The sequence below is a fragment of the Polypterus senegalus genome, chromosome 15, assembly GCF_016835505.1.
Source record: "Polypterus senegalus isolate Bchr_013 chromosome 15, ASM1683550v1, whole genome shotgun sequence".
Taxonomy (NCBI): Eukaryota; Metazoa; Chordata; class Cladistia; order Polypteriformes; family Polypteridae; genus Polypterus; species Polypterus senegalus.
The window spans coordinates 98,380,265-98,397,603 of NC_053168.1; the positions used below are offsets into that span (position 1 = coordinate 98,380,265).

The 17,339-nt window shown below is 38.2% G+C and overlaps 1 protein-coding gene across 2 annotated transcripts in view; it reads right to left on the minus strand.

Moving 5' to 3' along the window:
• The window catches only part of LOC120515750 (programmed cell death 6 interacting protein), a 212,591-nt gene that overhangs the window by 131,137 nt on the left and 64,115 nt on the right, over positions 1-17,339 (minus strand). For both annotated transcript variants that reach the window (XM_039737034.1, XM_039737033.1), the window contains exons 3-4: positions 6,351-6,420; positions 5,905-6,032 (exon numbers count right to left, since the gene is read on the minus strand). In XM_039737034.1, coding sequence (XP_039592968.1) covers positions 5,905-6,032; positions 6,351-6,420 — 198 coding nt within the window. The remainder of the gene's footprint in view (positions 1-5,904; positions 6,033-6,350; positions 6,421-17,339) is intronic.

Sequence of the window (17,339 nt, forward strand, 5' to 3'; positions counted from 1 at the left end):
AGAGGTTAGATAGAGGCAGAGACAAGCAAACAATCAAGCACCGCGGAGGAGGCATATCTTATAGCATTGAGGAGTTTTAGTTAATATGTAATACGTGCTCTGATTGGGTAGCTTCTAAGCCATCCGCCAATAGCGTCCCTTGTATGAAATCAACTGGGCAAACAAACTGAGGAAAGCGTGTAGCATAAATTAAAAGACCCATTGTCGCAGAAATCCGAATCAGCGAAAAATCCATAATATACATTTACATATGCTTACATATAAAAACCGCGAAAGTCAAAGCGCGATACAGCAAGGGATCACTGTATACATATACACATATATACACACACACACATATACATATATATATATATATACACACACACACACACACACACACATATATATATATATACACACATATATATATACACACATATACACATATATATATATACACTAGCAGAATACCCGCGCTTCGCAGCGGAGAAGTAGTGTTTTAAAGAAGGTATGAAAAGAAAAGGAAAAATTTTAAAAATAACGTACCATGATTGTTAATGTAATTGTTTTGTCATTGATAAGAGTGTTGTTCTCATATCTATCTATCTCTATATCTCTATCTATATCTCTATCTATATATATCTCTATCTCTATCTATATATATCTCTATCTATATATATATCTATATATATATATATATATATATATATATATATATATATATATATATATATATCTCTATATCTCTATCTATCTATATATATATAGCAAAATACCCGCGCTTGGCAGTGGAGAAGTAGTGTGTTAAAGAAGGAAGAGAAAGAAAAGGAAACATTTTGAAAATAACGTAACATGATTGTCAATGTAATTGTTTTATCACTGTTATGAGTGTCGCTGTGATATATATATATATAGCAAAATACCAGCCACTAGCGATGTCATGTGTTAAAGAAGTTATGAAAAGAAAAGGAATCATTTTAAAAATAATGTAACATGATTGTCAAAGTAATTGTTTTGTGTATTTGGCGGCAGCGTCACAAAGTTGTTTTCGGTAGCTGCATCAGAAAATGTACCACGACGTCTGACACGCCTCCTTTTACTGTTTTCTCACAGCTTGGATTGCTGCTGTCATATATATACACACACACACATACACACATACATACATATATATATATATAATATACATATATATATACACATACATATCTTCATATCTACATATCTATATACATATCTACACACACAAATTATATATATGTGTGTATGTATGTATGTATGCATGCATGCATGCATGCATGCATGTATGGTGTGTGTGTGTATGTATATATATATATATATATATATATATACACACATACATACATATATATACACATACATATACTTGTGTGTATGTTTGTATGTGTCTATATGTGTGTGTATAGCTTTGGTCACTGAGTGCAAGGGAAAATAATGAAATATAGTCTATAAGTTATTAAACAGTAAAACATTAACGTTTTAAGAAGTACAGGTACATTGAGCACTACTGGTGTGGTTTGGGTAAACTACATTTTAAAGACTGTGTAACAAAACAGGTAAGTAACTAACAGCAGCTAAAATGTATATGGATCATCTCTCGGTAGTTGATCCCTTTTGAAAGGCGCTACACGACGGCTGTGGTATAGAAATTACATTTTCTATGTGAGCGTTCAAATTTGTGCCTCTGGTAATGTGCCTTACCGGCAATTAAAGAAAATTATTTTTGTGTCCTCTGCCGTGTTAGAGAGAAAGGCTTTGGTTTGGGATAAAATTAAAAAGGTGTAAAGAAAGGAAAGTTGCCTTTTTCTTTTATATAGTATAGAGATGTGTTCGCTGGCGTTATGATCGCCTTTTGGCTACAGTCGCGTGGGTCTTGTGTAGACTGGTGAGACGTCCCGCCATTAATCGGCTGTGATGGCACTGTGAGTCCTCCACTTTCGCGTTTGTTCATAATCCGAGCTGAGGACCTGATAATCGATATCACGTGCAAAAGAAAGTGTGAATCGCCTTAATATTATTTTGCCGTGGTGTAGAAAAGGGGTCCGTGTTTGCACTTGTCTGGGCTATAGCTCAGGGGGAGGATGAAAAAAATTAAAAGTGCTCACTTTGACTTAAGGCAGAAGAGCAGTCAGCGTCTCAAAGGCGGCACAGCTATGCGCTGGCTGCTGCTCGACTTTTGCTGGGCAGGAGACCACAGTTTTTGCAGACACGTTCATGATATCAAAAGTCTCAGCGCTCTTTGGAGGTAATTCATATATTATATATATAGCAAAATACCAGCGCTACGCAGCGGAGAAGTAGTGTGTTAAAAAGTAATGAAAAGAAAAGGAAACATTTTAATAATAGCGTAACATGATTGACATTGTCATGAGTGTTGCTATCATATATATTCCTGCCTAAATAAGTCACCTAAACTCGCTCTTACTTTTTACCGTTCATTTAATCATGGCTAGTGGCGGAAAAATTATAAAATAGAAGGAGGATGGCTTTACCAAAACAATTATTGATGGCGAATCGATTATTCATAAAGCTTGAATTGGTGATCTGTTTTTCTGTGTTAACCTCATATTTTTTCATACTTCTTCTCAAACTAAGGTGGTGCGAGGGTAAAATGAATCGGGAAGCGCTGATCAGTGTAATCGTTGTACCAGGAAATCATGCATTGACAAAAGCTCCCCTAGCTTGTAATGCAAAGTGTGATTAAATGCATTGTTTTTCAACGCGTTATGGAGCACATGCATCGAAGCTTCTCAGCTGTGCTTGTGCTAAGAAAAGGAAAGATTTTAAAAATAGCGTAACACGCTTGTCAATGTGACCTTTTGTAAGTAGTGCCTGGAGGATTCAGCGTGTGTATTAACTTGAGGTAAATGGGAGGGGAGATGATGACGTGACTCCCCCTCCCACCTTAACTGTCAATCCCTCACAAACACAGTCTCTCGGAATTTGCATAAGCACACCCCTTCACCTACAATTTTAACTTAGTTACAAAGTGATCAAAACTATCGTTTATATCCTGCGTCCTCTCATTAAACTTGTATCCCGCATTACCTGTGGGCATGTGAAACGCCAGCGGTAGCCTGTCTATGAACTTAATTTAAAGTTTAGGTTTACACCTTGCTTTCTTTCCGAGGTAGCAGCACTCATGAATATGGTAGTATATGCCACTCGCTCGCTTCTTATTGTTTAGCTGCCTTCTCAATTATATAATGCATGTTTTCTTAAGCGCTTTTGTAGGTCTTCCTGGTTTTCTACGTACTGCGTTGACAAGTCAGTTCACGTGATTACGTGGGAGGCGTGATGATGTCACACGAAACTCCGCCCCTACGTCTTTGCAGCTCTACTCCATGACAGTTAATGGAGAAAAATACCTTCCAGTTATGACCATTAGGCGTAGAATTTCGAAATGAAACCTGTCCAACTTTTGTAAGTAAGCTGTAAGGAATGAGCCTGCCAAATTTCAGCCTTCTACCTACACGAAAAGTTGGAGAATTAGTGATGAGTGAGTGAGTGAGTGAGTGAGTGAGTGAGTGCTTTGCCTTTTATTAGTATAGATACACATATATATATATATATAGATACACACATATATATATATATACACATATATATATATATATACATATATATATATACATATATACACATATATACATATATACACATATATACATTATATACACATATACACAACATACATACATATATATATACAAATATATATAACATACATATATATATATATATATACATATATAGATACATATATATATACATATATAGATACATATATATATATATACATATATAGATACATATATATATACATATATAGATACATATATAGATACATATATATATATACATATATAGATACATATATATATATACATATATAGATACATATATATATATACATATATAGATACATATATATATATACATACATATATATATACATACATATATATACATATATATATACATACATATATATACATATATATATACATACATATATATACATATATATATATAACATACATACATATGTATACATATATATATAACATACATACATATATATACATATATATATAACATACATACATATATATACATATATATAACATACATACATATATATATACACATACATATATATACATATATATATATATACACATACACATATATATATACACATACACATATATACATATATATACATATATATACACATACACATATATACATACATATATATACATATATGCATATATATATATATACACATATATACATATATACATATATATATACATATACATATATACACATATATATACATATATACACATATATATATACGCACATATATACACACACACACATATATATATATATATACTTCTCCAGGATGGCACATCAATACGTGCCATTGCCAGAAGGTTTGCTGTGTCTCCCTGCACAGTCTCAAGGGCATGGAGGAGATTCTAGGAGACAAGCAGTTACTCTAGGAGAGCTGGAGAGGGTCATAGAAGGTCCTTAACCCATCAGCAGGACCAGTATCTGCTCCTTTGGGCAAGGAGGAACAGGATGAGCACTGCCAGAGCCCTACAAAATGACCTCCAGCAGGCCACTGGTGTGAATGTCTCTGACCAAACAACCAGAAAGACTTCATGAGGGTGACCCAAGGGCCCCATGTCCTCTAATGGGCCATGAGCTCACTGCCCAGCAGCATGCAGCTCGATTGGCATTCGCCATAAAATACCAGAATTGGCAGATGCACCACTGGTGCCCTGTGTTTTTACAGCTGAGAGCAGGTTCACCCTGAGCACGTGACAGAAGTGAAAGGGTCTGGAGAAGCCATGGAGAACATTATGCTGCCTGTAACATCATTCAGCATGAGCAGTTTGGTGGTGGGTTAATGATTGTCTGGGGAGGCATATCCATGGAGGGTCACACAGACCGCTACAGGCTTGACAAAGGCACCTTGGCTGCCATTAGGTATCAAGATGAAATCCTTGGATACATTGTCAGACCCTATGCTGGTACAGTGGCTACTGGTGCACAACAATTCCTGGCCTCATGTGGTGAGAGTATGCAGGCAGTTCCTGGAGGATGAAGGAATTGATACCACTGACTGGCCACCACACTTTCCTGACCTAAATCCAATAGAACACCTCTGGGACATTATGTTTTGGTCCATCCAATGCCACCAAGTTGCACCTCAGACTGTCCAGGAGCTCAGTGATGCCCTGGTTCAGATCTGGGAGAAGATCTCCCACAACACCATCTGTCATCTCATTAGAAGCATGCACCGATGTTGTCAGGCATGTATACAAGAACACAGGGGCCATACAAAGTGCTGCGTACAATTTTGAGTTGCTGCAATTAAATTTTGGCAAAATGGACTAGCCTGCCACATAATTTTTTCACTCTGATTTTTGGGGCGTCTTTGAATTCAGGGCTCTGTTGATCATTTTCATTTCCATCAAACGATGTGGCATCCTTTCGTTCCTAATACATTACCCAGTCTATATCAGTATAGATATCCAGGAGGATTTCTTTTTCCCATTGAGATCTGATGTGTTTTCAAAGTGTTCCTTTAAATTTTTTGAGCAGTTTATATATATATATATATATATATATATATATATATACACACACATACATACATACATACACATATACATATTTATATACATACACTGTATGACCCAGTCTATAGGTTTACAGTGTCATTACCGTCAATTGTACAGAGCACTGTGAAATTCTTATTTCCATGCTAATCACTATATGTAGTTTTAAAATAAAATAGTAAATGTGGAACACTGCTTAAATATGAGAGTGTAGCATCATAAAAATAACACAGAACCACCAAAAAAAATCTGTCATTACCTGATAATATTTGGCAGCTGTTTTCAATCCTTCATCACTGTCTAGGTTTTGTTCAGATGCAATTTGACTTGCAAGCGCTCCAACATTAAACAAAACACAAGTTTTTTCATAGCCAAGGTTTGGCAGAGCTATATGGATACAAAAAAAAAAACAATCAGATACCTTCTGGAAGTTAACTTCTCTTACTGTTAAAACTGATTATTATTTTTGTTCTGCAAAGTGATCATGGTTATATTTATGAATGGGATGCTTAATTTATCTTATATATTGAGACCACAACTCTTTAAAATAATCGTATTACATATGGAACCTTATTCACCAAAAGACACTTAAATTTGTAGTCTCCTGGAGCTGCTCAGTTACATTTGTACAAGTTATTTGGGTACCTAAAATTATCAAGCACTTCAATAAGGTATCTGCTGTGAATGAAAAAACTTTAACCTTACCCAACTTGACTGAACCTCCAAAAAGAGAACCTTTATCAAAAGCATCCTTCCATGTGAATGTCAAACACAACTAGAAAAAAGGATAGAGACACAGAAATAAAGTTATACAAGACTGACACAAATACTAACAATTATTCTCATATTACAACCCCTGGCCAACGTTATGGAGTAACTACTCTTGGAGGATGCTCAGTTCTTTTACTTTGTTACAAACAAACAAATCACATAAATGGCACAAAACCATTTTATTTAACAGTGGAATATCCTGGCATTGAACATCCCTGAAAAAATATAATGAAATTTTTGCAATTAATAGCACATATTCTGTTCAGACCAAGTAGAAAAAAAAATATGGAAACACTCAACAATGAAGAAATTATGGAATCATTAACTCAAAAAATAACAATTAGTGCTTTGTTGCACCCCCTCTAGCTTTTAAGACAACTTTAATTCTTTGATTATGGACTTCAATAATGAACAACTTTCTTGTATAGCAGTTGACAGATCAGATTTGCAGGATGGAGCCTAGTCATGGACCATTATTTTCCATTTCCACCATACATTTTCAATCAGATAGACATCCGGCCCGATTGCTGGCCATGTCAATGAGTTACCTTTCCTGAAGAAAAGTTTTAATGCTCTTTGGTAAGATTCATTATCATCCTGAAAAATGATTTCATCGAGACCAAACCTACTTTCAAATAATGGAATGACATAAGAGTCCCAAAGTTCAAAGAATACCTGTCCATTTACTGTAGAGGTAATTATTCCCATCTCCATTGATCCCTTACCTGATATGCAACCCCACATCAACAATGACTGTGAAAAAGTGCTTGTTTTCTTCAGGCAGTCTTTTTTATATGTTCCTTTGGAAAGGCATAAAACAAAATTTCCAGCATAATCGCCTTGGCCAATGGAGACTAGTGATTTACCACTAAATATCACTTTCATCCAATCATGAACGGTCATCGTATGATCTGTAAGCACTCTCTTTAAACTGCAGACTAATTGGTCTATTTAGACTTATGCAGATTTTTGTTTTAGAAATGCAAATTACCAGGTAATTCCAAAATCTTTTTCACATCATTGAGTGATTTCATAATTTTTTTCATCTACTAGGTCTAAAGAAAATTAATTTAATTAATTAATTTCATTGCATTTTTTGTGGCAAGTTTTACAATGCATTACAGAATGTTCAGCTGTTAAATAAATAGCTGTGTGTCATATCTGTGATTTGTTTTTTTTACCAAAAAAGAAAAACAGCTGAATGAACATCCTCCGAGAGTAGTGATTCCATAATTTTTGCCAGAGGTTGTATATAGAATGCCATAAGATCCCAGTGCTTTGAAGTCTCTGTAGCTGAATAAAAATTATATATGCAGAAATGTGAACAGTACAAATGAGAAAAGACTAAAGCACATTGTTAATTCAATGTTGATAAATCCAAATATTTTCTACCAATACAGATGTTGTTTTTGTTCATTAACTTTCAGAAGTAATGAATCAGATATGAAGCTGTCTGATACAAAGATAGGAACCACTAACAGAGTTTTCTGAACAGTTTTGGTTTTTATACGACTGTAATGACAAAATAACATCCCTCCATTCCAGTCCACTCTGTTTCAGGGTTTTCTTGAAGCAACAAAAGGCCTATTTAAGATAACTTACTTTTATTCCATACCAACGACACTATTACATCTGCAAAGTCACCAAGAAAAATGGTACCTGCAAACAAAGATCTCTTTATACTTCATTTAATCCATGAAAAAAATTAGTACCACTCTTGCTTACATTACTTCTGCGAAAATGCATTGCTAGCCGTGTTGCCTGGCTTTGCATATATACATATACATATATACATACATACAAACACACAGATATACATACACACACATCTCTCTATTAAAAAAAAAAAAAAAGAGACAAGGGAGACAAGATGTGATCTTCTCAGGAGACACTTTGACGTCACGCAAGACAAGGCAGTGAGACAAAAGGACAGCTGCTGTACAGGCTTTAAAATGATCAATGCGCAGAGCGACAAGCAGAACAAGCAGCCCAGCACCAAGACAGAAGCTGATCCTACCACATCTCTCTAGCGTGCGTTCAGCCACCGCCTTAACAACGTGAGCAGCGTTATACGTCCCGCCCAGGGTCGGAAATAATGGACAAAGAGTAGATGACAAAGTAGAAAGTCGTAAAGAATTCAAAAATGTTGGCACAGTACACATGCACAGCAGGTCTTCTCGGATGACACTTTGAAGTCCCGCAAGAATACTTGCACGGAAGACACTTTAAAGTCCGGCAAGACTACTTGCATGACACACCCTACTTCCAAACAATTTCTCATAGACACTTCAACATCCCGCGAGACAAAAAAGTGAGATAAAAGGACAGCTGCTTTATAGGCTTTTAAATGATCGGCACACAGCGCAACATGCAAATCATGCAGCACGCCACAAGCAGCAGCAGCTGCTGTTCAGGCTTTTAAATGAACGACGCGCAGTGTGACATGCACATCACGCAGCACGGAAGAGCAGCAGCTGGCTTAAAGTGACAATGCAACGTATAACTGCCCGTGAGTGAGTATTGTTTCTTTCTCCCTAATAAATAAACAGACTTTTCGAATGTTTCTCCCTGTGATTTGTTAATTGTCATAGTAAAAGCTATTCTAATGGGAAACTGTAAAAGTTTTAATACGAATTGCGTATCAAGATCTCCTTTGGTGCCTCATGTTATCCGTGGAATATGTGCTACATTATCTTTTTTGTCGCCTGTTAAAATTTTACATGATAGAATCGTTCGACCAATTTTTAATACAACAAATCTTGTTCCACTGCATAGTCCATCACTCATACATAAATTACGCAATTACATTGCGATACATCCTTCTTTTAACAGTAATTCAGCTGGTGGGAGACCAGACGGTGTTAATGCTTGTAGATATTCTACGGGATATTGTAGGTTGATGTTTTCATCTTCTGCACCATCACCACCAACTGCTTCAGCAGAGTCTATTGATATGCACTTAATCAATTTTCCTTGTAACCGATAAACGATTTTTGCTGTAATTTGTTTGACGTCATCATTTCTCGCTGCTAGGACTGCACATGTACTCATTTCTTCTGTTGATAATCCTGAGGGATAAAATTCTTCAATAACATTTTTACATAAGTAGTCTTCTTTTATTTGGAGATTTAGAATTTTAAAATTGCCAATGTCTAATAGACAATTAGTAAAATCATTCGAATTTTGATTTGCTCGCATATTTTTATTTAATTTTAATTGTTGGAATAAAGACCATAAAGGTCCACTCTTTAGGCATACATCGTAAATCTGCTTTCTGCCTCTTTTCCTGACTACTGGTAGAACTTGTCTAAAGTCGCCTTCCAGTATAACGGTATTTCCTGCAAATGGTTTTTCAGATCCAAAAACGTCTCTAAATGTTTTGTCAATTACATTTAATATTGTTTGTGGGATCATTGATGCTTCATCCCAAAGAAATATTTCATTCTGTTGCATTTCTTGTTTCATCTTCTTTTTCCAGTTCAATGTAACATTTTCGTCTGTGATATTTAAAGGCAAGTTAAATGTTTTGTGAGCTGTTTTACCGTAAGGAAGAAGAATTGCTGCTATCCCTGTCGATGCTATCGATGTAATGTTTTTGAATAGTTGTTTGCAATAATGGAGTAAACATTTATACAAAAATGTTTTCCCTGTTCCGCCTGGTCCATCTAGATGAATAATCGCTGTTTAATTTCCCCGAAATGGACCTTTGATCATTGTTTAATTGTGAGTACATTTCCTGATATATTCTACGATCTTCCATCTTAATCTGCTTTTATCTCTTTCTTTACCTCGGATTCGTTAATTTCTTGTGGAAGTCCAAATTGTTGCATTGTTAAATCATCTGCTTCTAACAATTCTTTGATGATTGAAAGAGCCATTTGTTCATTTGATTTTTCAGATAATACTCCTTTGGACACTTCCCATAATTGTAAAGCATGAACTTCACCTGTCATAATTAAGTATACGAAGAAATAGGGCCGTGCGATATGACCAAAATCTTATATCCCGATATTTAATTTCATATCCCGATATCACGATATAGTACATTTTCTTTGTATTCAGTGAATAGTTTATATAATCACCACTCCTTTTTTCATTTAAATTAAAAAAATCAAAAATGAGAAGTACTCAACTTGTAATTATTTCTGTTCTTTTATTTAGAACATTTGAGCAAATGTTTGACTTAGAATGTAAACATAAAATGTTAATGTATCAAATATAAAACACTTTTCAAAAACAAATTACTAAAGGCCCAATATAAAATACTGCTATATAAAATGCCTGACATAAACAAAATGTGAACTGTAGCAGCAATAACTCTCACAACATATATTAAATATAAAAGAATCAAAGCACTAACAACTAAACTATATAAGGCCAATAAACCCTTTAAACAAAATAAATACAAGTCTAACATTAACTGTCAAAACCAAATGTAAACATTGTACTTCAAACTGTAGCAGCAATAAGGCTTACGACAAAAATATATTAAATATATAATATTAAATATAATATTTTTAGGCTACATTCTAGTAAAATGTTAATTTGCACATCGTAGTGTGGCAAATCTCCGTTAATGAGTTACAGCTGATCGCCCCGTGCGTGGGACTGGACGGCGCTAACGTGTTGATGCCGTCCAGCCCCAAGCACGGGTGATCCGCGTAACTCGATTAACGGAGATTTACCCGTTAATGCAGTTGTGGCGTAAACGTAATTTTAACAAGATTAACGCTGACAGCAAACGCTGCAGGGAAAATTATGCCTTAAGCAAATTGTTTTGGTAGCAATTAATCTTCCACGCTTTTAACATGCTCGTTTAAATAGTACCTTTACAACTGTAATATCCTACAGTGGCCTGCCTCTCAGTTGTAAACTCTCTGCATGCTCGCTCACGTGCTTTTTGCGAAGGTAGTAGAAGAGGTTTGTCGTGTTGGAGTCGGTGGTAGCGATCGGTTTGCAGCATAATTTGCACAGTACCGTTTTCTGGTCCGTGTCAGACTCTTCAAATCCAAACCATCTCCATACTACAGAGGTAGCCCCTCGTTTAGGAACAAGGTCCTTCTGTGTGGAGCTACCTGGTGTTGCCTCGTCTTCATCAGCTATGCTAGTGTGTCTGCATCCACTTGGTGGCCATCAAAACAATGAAAAAATTATTGCCGTATACAGTTTATTTTGCGACACCACGAAACAAACGATAGCGTAATGTGCAGCGATAGACGTTTTCATATTGTCATCCGATATATATCGTTATATCGAACAGCCCTACGAAGAAGTGTCTTAATTTGTCAGGCATCATTACAGACGTGGCTTCAGACACCATTTCATACATATAGTCGTCCGATTTACATAATCCAGCTGCTCGAGCAGCTTCTTGAAACATACCGTACATATTTCCATCTACAGGTGCCGGTCATAAAATTAGAATATCATGACAAAGTTGCTGCATTTACCCACGGAAACTCTTTGAGCCATTGCGATTGAAAAGACCGTTTTCGTTTTTTTATCACACTCATGGTCCCTTTCAGTTTTTGTTTTTCTTTTCTTGTCCTCATTGTCAGGTTTTTCAGGGCCTGTTGTGCCAGTTTTAATCAAGAAACGATCCATTTCTCATCCGCGATGCTACTTGCTTCAGTTTCAACAACAAGCATATAGCGAGAAAAACGTTTACCGCAGTGCATTATGGGTTACACAGTTAATTCCTAATGACATATTCGAAATTCCGCAAGATGGTACATTTACAAAGAAGTACATATTACCTATTTTTTCAGGAAAAAATAATCGCATCTAAGTGAAGATTTTTATAGGTATTTCATTACATTTGGAAACCATTAGAATATTTTCTTTATTTTTAATAAACAGACAGCGCAAAACCAACTTGTTTTATATGAAAAATTCTCTAATCAAAAACGATCTATAGACAGTTCATCAAAATTGATGTTGTCACGCAATAAATTTCTTAACTCCTCAATATATCACAACCTACGTAAAATCGCAAAATTTCAGAAAATATTAACTGCCTAACAAGCTTTGTTATGTGGTGAAAACATTTGCATTGTAAGTAAAATGACCGCATTTTTTATGTAGAAACAATGAGTTTTATCAAAAATATATAAAAGTTATTGATTATAATGAAAAATTATCAGATTGCATCGTAATGTCGGCATGAAAAAAAAATGACCGCATCTCCAAGCGTGTAAATAGTAGGGTAAAATACTTATGTTTGGCCATAAGAGTGCTTCCCCTTTGAAAAATCAGCCGTCATTTTGTAAACAATATTGAAGACCAATCTGACATGAAGAACATGCCTAAGTAGACTGTTTCCGCACGAAGTACGTACTCAAATGTTTAAAGTTTGAAAGTAGTGGTAAAAAGGGGGACCGGAGGGTGTTTTCCAACTACAGTGGGATCACACTCCTCAGCCTCCCTGGAAAAGTCTATTCGGGGGTTCTGGAGAGGAAGGTCCGTCGGATAGTTGAACCTCGGATTCAGGAGAAACAGTGTGGTTTTCGTCCTGGTCGCGGAACAGTGGACCAGCTCTTCACCCTTAGCAGAATACTGGAGGGTGCATGGGAGTTTGCCCAACCAGTCTACATGTGTTTTGTGGACTTGGAAAAGGCATTCGACCGTGTCCCTCGGGGAATCCTGTGGGGGGTGCTCCGGGTGTATGGGGTACCGGACCCCCTGATAAGGGCTGTTCGGTCCCTATACAACCGGTGTCAGAGCCTGGTCCGCATTGCCGGCAGTAAGTCAAGCCCGTTTCCAGTGAGAGTTGGACTCCCCCAGGGAGTCACTGATTCTGTTCATAACTTTTATGGACAGAATTTCTAGGCACAGCCAGGGTGTTGAAGGGGTCCGGTTTGGTGGACTCAGGATTGGGTCACTGCTTTTTGCAGATGATGTTGTCCTGTTTGCTTCATCAGGCCGTGATATTCAGCTCTCTCTGGATCGGTTCGCAGCTGAGTGTGAAGCGGCTGGGATGAGAATCAGCACCTCCAAATCTGAGACCATGGTCCTCAGCCAGAAAAGGGTGGAGTGCCCACTCAGGGTTGGGGGAGAGATCCTGCCCCAAATGGAGGAGTTCAAGTATCTCGGGGTCTTGTTCACGAGTGAGGGAAGAATGGAGCGTGAGATCAACAGGCGGATCGGTACGGCATCCGTAGTGATGCAGGTTCTGCATCGGTCTGTCGTGGTGAAAAAGGAGCTGAGCCGTAAGGCAAAGCTCTCAATTTACCAGTCGATCTACGCTCCTACCCTCACCTATGGTCATGAGCTATGAGTAGTGACCGAAAGAACGAGATCGCGAATACAAGCGGCTGAAATGAGTTTCCTCCGCAGGGTATCTGGGCTTTCCCTTAAAGACAGGGTGAGAAGCTCAGTCATCCGGCAGGGGCTTAGAGTAGAGTCGCTGCTCCTCCGCATCGAGAGGAGTCAGATGAAGTGGCTCGGACATCTGATCAGGATGCCTCCTGGACACCTCCCTGGTGAGGTGTTCCGGGCACGTCCAACCGGGAGGAGGCCCCGGGAAAGACCCAGGACACGCTGGGTTGACTATGTCTCCCGGCTGGCCTGGGAACGCCTTGGGATTCTCCCGGAAGAGCTGGAAGAAGTGGCCGGGGAGAGGGAAGTCTGGGCCTCTCTGCTTAAGCTGTTGCCCCCGCGACCCAACCTCGGATAAGCGGAAGAGGATGGATGGATGGATGAAGTAGTGGTAAATGTGCCCTGCAGAGCACATATAATTCTTTCTTCTCCAGAAAATTGCACTTGTCCGCAGACAACTCAAACCAGAAAAAAACACGCTTGTCTGACGGTCAATTTATGTGTGTCGGATGGACTGCTGCTGAGTGGTCCAAAGTTATGTTCTCTGATGAAAGTAAATTTTGCATTTCCTTTGGAAATCAAGGTCCCAGAGTCTGGGGGAAGAGAGGAGTGGCACAGAATCCACATTGCTTGAGGTCCAGTGTAAAGTTTCCACAGTCAGTGATGGTTTGGGGTGCCATGTCATCTGCTGGTGTTGGTCCATTGTGTTTCCTGTGGTCCAAGGTCAATGCAGCCGTCTACCAGGATGTTTTAGAGCACTTCATGCTTCCTGCTGCTGACGAACTTTATGGAGATGCAGATTTCATTTTCCAACAGGACCTGGCACCTGCACAAAGTGCCAAAGCTACCAGTACCTGGTTTAAGGACCATGGTATCCCTGTTCTTGATTGGCCAGCAAACTCGCCTGACCTTAACCCCATAGAAAATCTATGGGGTATTGTGAAGAGGAAGATGCAATACGCCAGACCCAACAATTCAGAAGAGCTGAAGGCCACTATCAGAGCAACATGGGCTCTCATCACACCTGAGCAGTGCCACAGACTGATGGACTCCATGCCATGCTGCATTGCTGTAGTAATCCAGGCCAAAAGAGCCCCAACTATATATTGAGTGCTGTACATGCTCATACTTTTCATGTTCATACCTTTCAGATGGCCAACATTTCTAAAAATCCTTTTTTTTGCATTGGTCTTAATTGATATTCTAATTTTCCAAGATACTGAATTTGGGACTTTCATTAGTTGTCAGTTATAATTATCAAAATTAAAAGAAATAAACATTTGAAATACATCAGTCTGTGTGTAATGAATGAATCTTATATACAAGTTTCACTTTTTGAATGGAATTACTGAAATAAATCAACTTTGTCATGATATTCTAATTTTATGACCGGCACCTGTATAGCAAGAACCTCTCTATACGACTTTGCTTCTTTCGATTCTCGTAACAACAATTTTAAATGAAAACGTTCGCCATCTTTTGGTGATACAATATTTAATCGTGCAACACTTTTGCAATAAATTTTTCTTGGTTGCTATATTCCTTTTCGTTTTTGCCACGTGTAATGTTGAGGAATTTCCGCATACGTATATGCCTTTGCGTTTACGTCTTTTTTATTTAGTTCGAAATAAGCTAATAATTTTGTATTTTTTGTTTTTGCTACTTGTAAAGCTTCTGCTTCTTTGCCTTCATTAAATTGAATCATATTCTGTCCTGGTAAATGAATCGGTAATAATTCTACAGAATGACTTTGTCTGTGCACTGGTAATTCCATTAAATGCCACCCACTTTCCACTGCACTAAAGTATTGAGTATCTAAGTATGCTTGAACTTCATCCTGTGCTTGTTCCTTCAATAAAGTTACACGTACTCTATCGTGCCCTTTAAAAATGTACTTGTAGATGTACTTAATACTCATCACTGATACACTAAACTCAAGTGCCATGCACAACTCCAAACTACTCCCCCAAAGTCCAGGCCTCAATACAATGCCTTATTCTCTTCAGGTCACCTCCTTTCCTCTCCTCCCAAGCTCTGTCCTTCTCCTCTCCTGACTCCAGCCAATGAATGGAGGGAGGCGGCCCCTTTTATCCCTACTTGGACGCGCTCTAGGTGCCTCCCGATAAAGTACCGGCTGCACACCCGGAAGCACTCGGGTGTCCCTGGTCTTCTTCTACCCCAGCACTTCTGGGTGTGGAGGAAGTGCCGAGGGCCAGGGCTCCTCAGGCACTGGGGCACCCCCTGGCCGTGACCTTGGGCCCCTACAGGGTTGAGCTTCAAATATATATATATACTGTGAGATGCAAAAGTTTGGGTAACCTTGTTAATAGTTATTATTTTCCTGTATAAATCGTTGGTTGTTACGATAAAAAATGTCAGTTAAATATATCATATAGGAGACACACACAGTGATATTTGAGAAGTGAAATAAGGTTTATTGGATTTACAGAAAGTGTGCAATAATTGTTCAAACAAAATCAGACAGGTGCATAAATTTGGAAACCGTTGTCATTTTATTGATTCCAAAACTTTTAGAACTAATTATTGGAACTCAAATTGGCTTGGTAAGCTCAGTGACCCCTGACCTACATACACAGGTGAATCCTATAATGAGAAAGAGTATTTAAGGGGGTCAATTGTAAGTTTCCCTCCTCCTTTAATTTTCTCTGAAGAGTAGCAACATGGGGGTCACAAAACAACTATCAAATGACCTGAAGACAAAGATTGTTCACCATCATGGTTTAGGGAAGGATACAGAAAGCTGTCCCAGAGATTTAAGCTGTCTGTTTCCACAGTTAGGAACATATTGAGGAAATGGAAGACCACAGGCTCAGTTCAAGTTAAGGCTCGAAGTGGCAGACCAAGAAAGATTTCGGATAGACAGAAGCGACGAATGGTGAGAACAGTCAGAGTCAACCCACAGACTAGCACCAAAGACCTACAACATCATCTTGCAGCAGATGGAGTCACTGAGCATCGTTCAACCATTCGGCAAACTTTACACAAGGAGATGCTGTATGCGAGAGTGATGCAGATGAAACCTTTTCTCCGCCCACAGCACAAACAGAGCCGCTTGAGGTATGCTCAAGCACATTTGGACAAGCCAGCTTCATTTTGGAATAAGGTGCTATGGACTGATGAAACTAAAATTGAGTTATTTGGGCATAACAAGGGGCGTTATGCATGGAGGAAAAAGAACACAGCATTCCAAGAAAAACACCTGCTACCTACAGTAAAATATGGTGGTGGTTCCATCATGCTGTGGGGCTGTGTGGCCAGTGCAGAGACTGGGAATCTTGTCAAAGTTGAGGGACACATGGATTCCACTCAGTATCAGCAGATTCTGGAGACCAATGTCCAGGAATCAGTGACAAAGCTGAAGCTGCGCCGGGGCTGGATCTTTCAACAAGACAACGACCCGAAACACTGCTCAAAATCCACTAAGGCATTCATGCCTTACAACGTTCTGGAATGGCCATCTCAGTCCCCAGACCTGAATATAATTGAAAATCTGTGGTGTGAGTTAAAGAGAGCTGTCCATGCTCGGAAGCCATCAAACCTGAATGAACTAGAGATGTTTTGTAAAGAGGAATGGTCCAAAATACC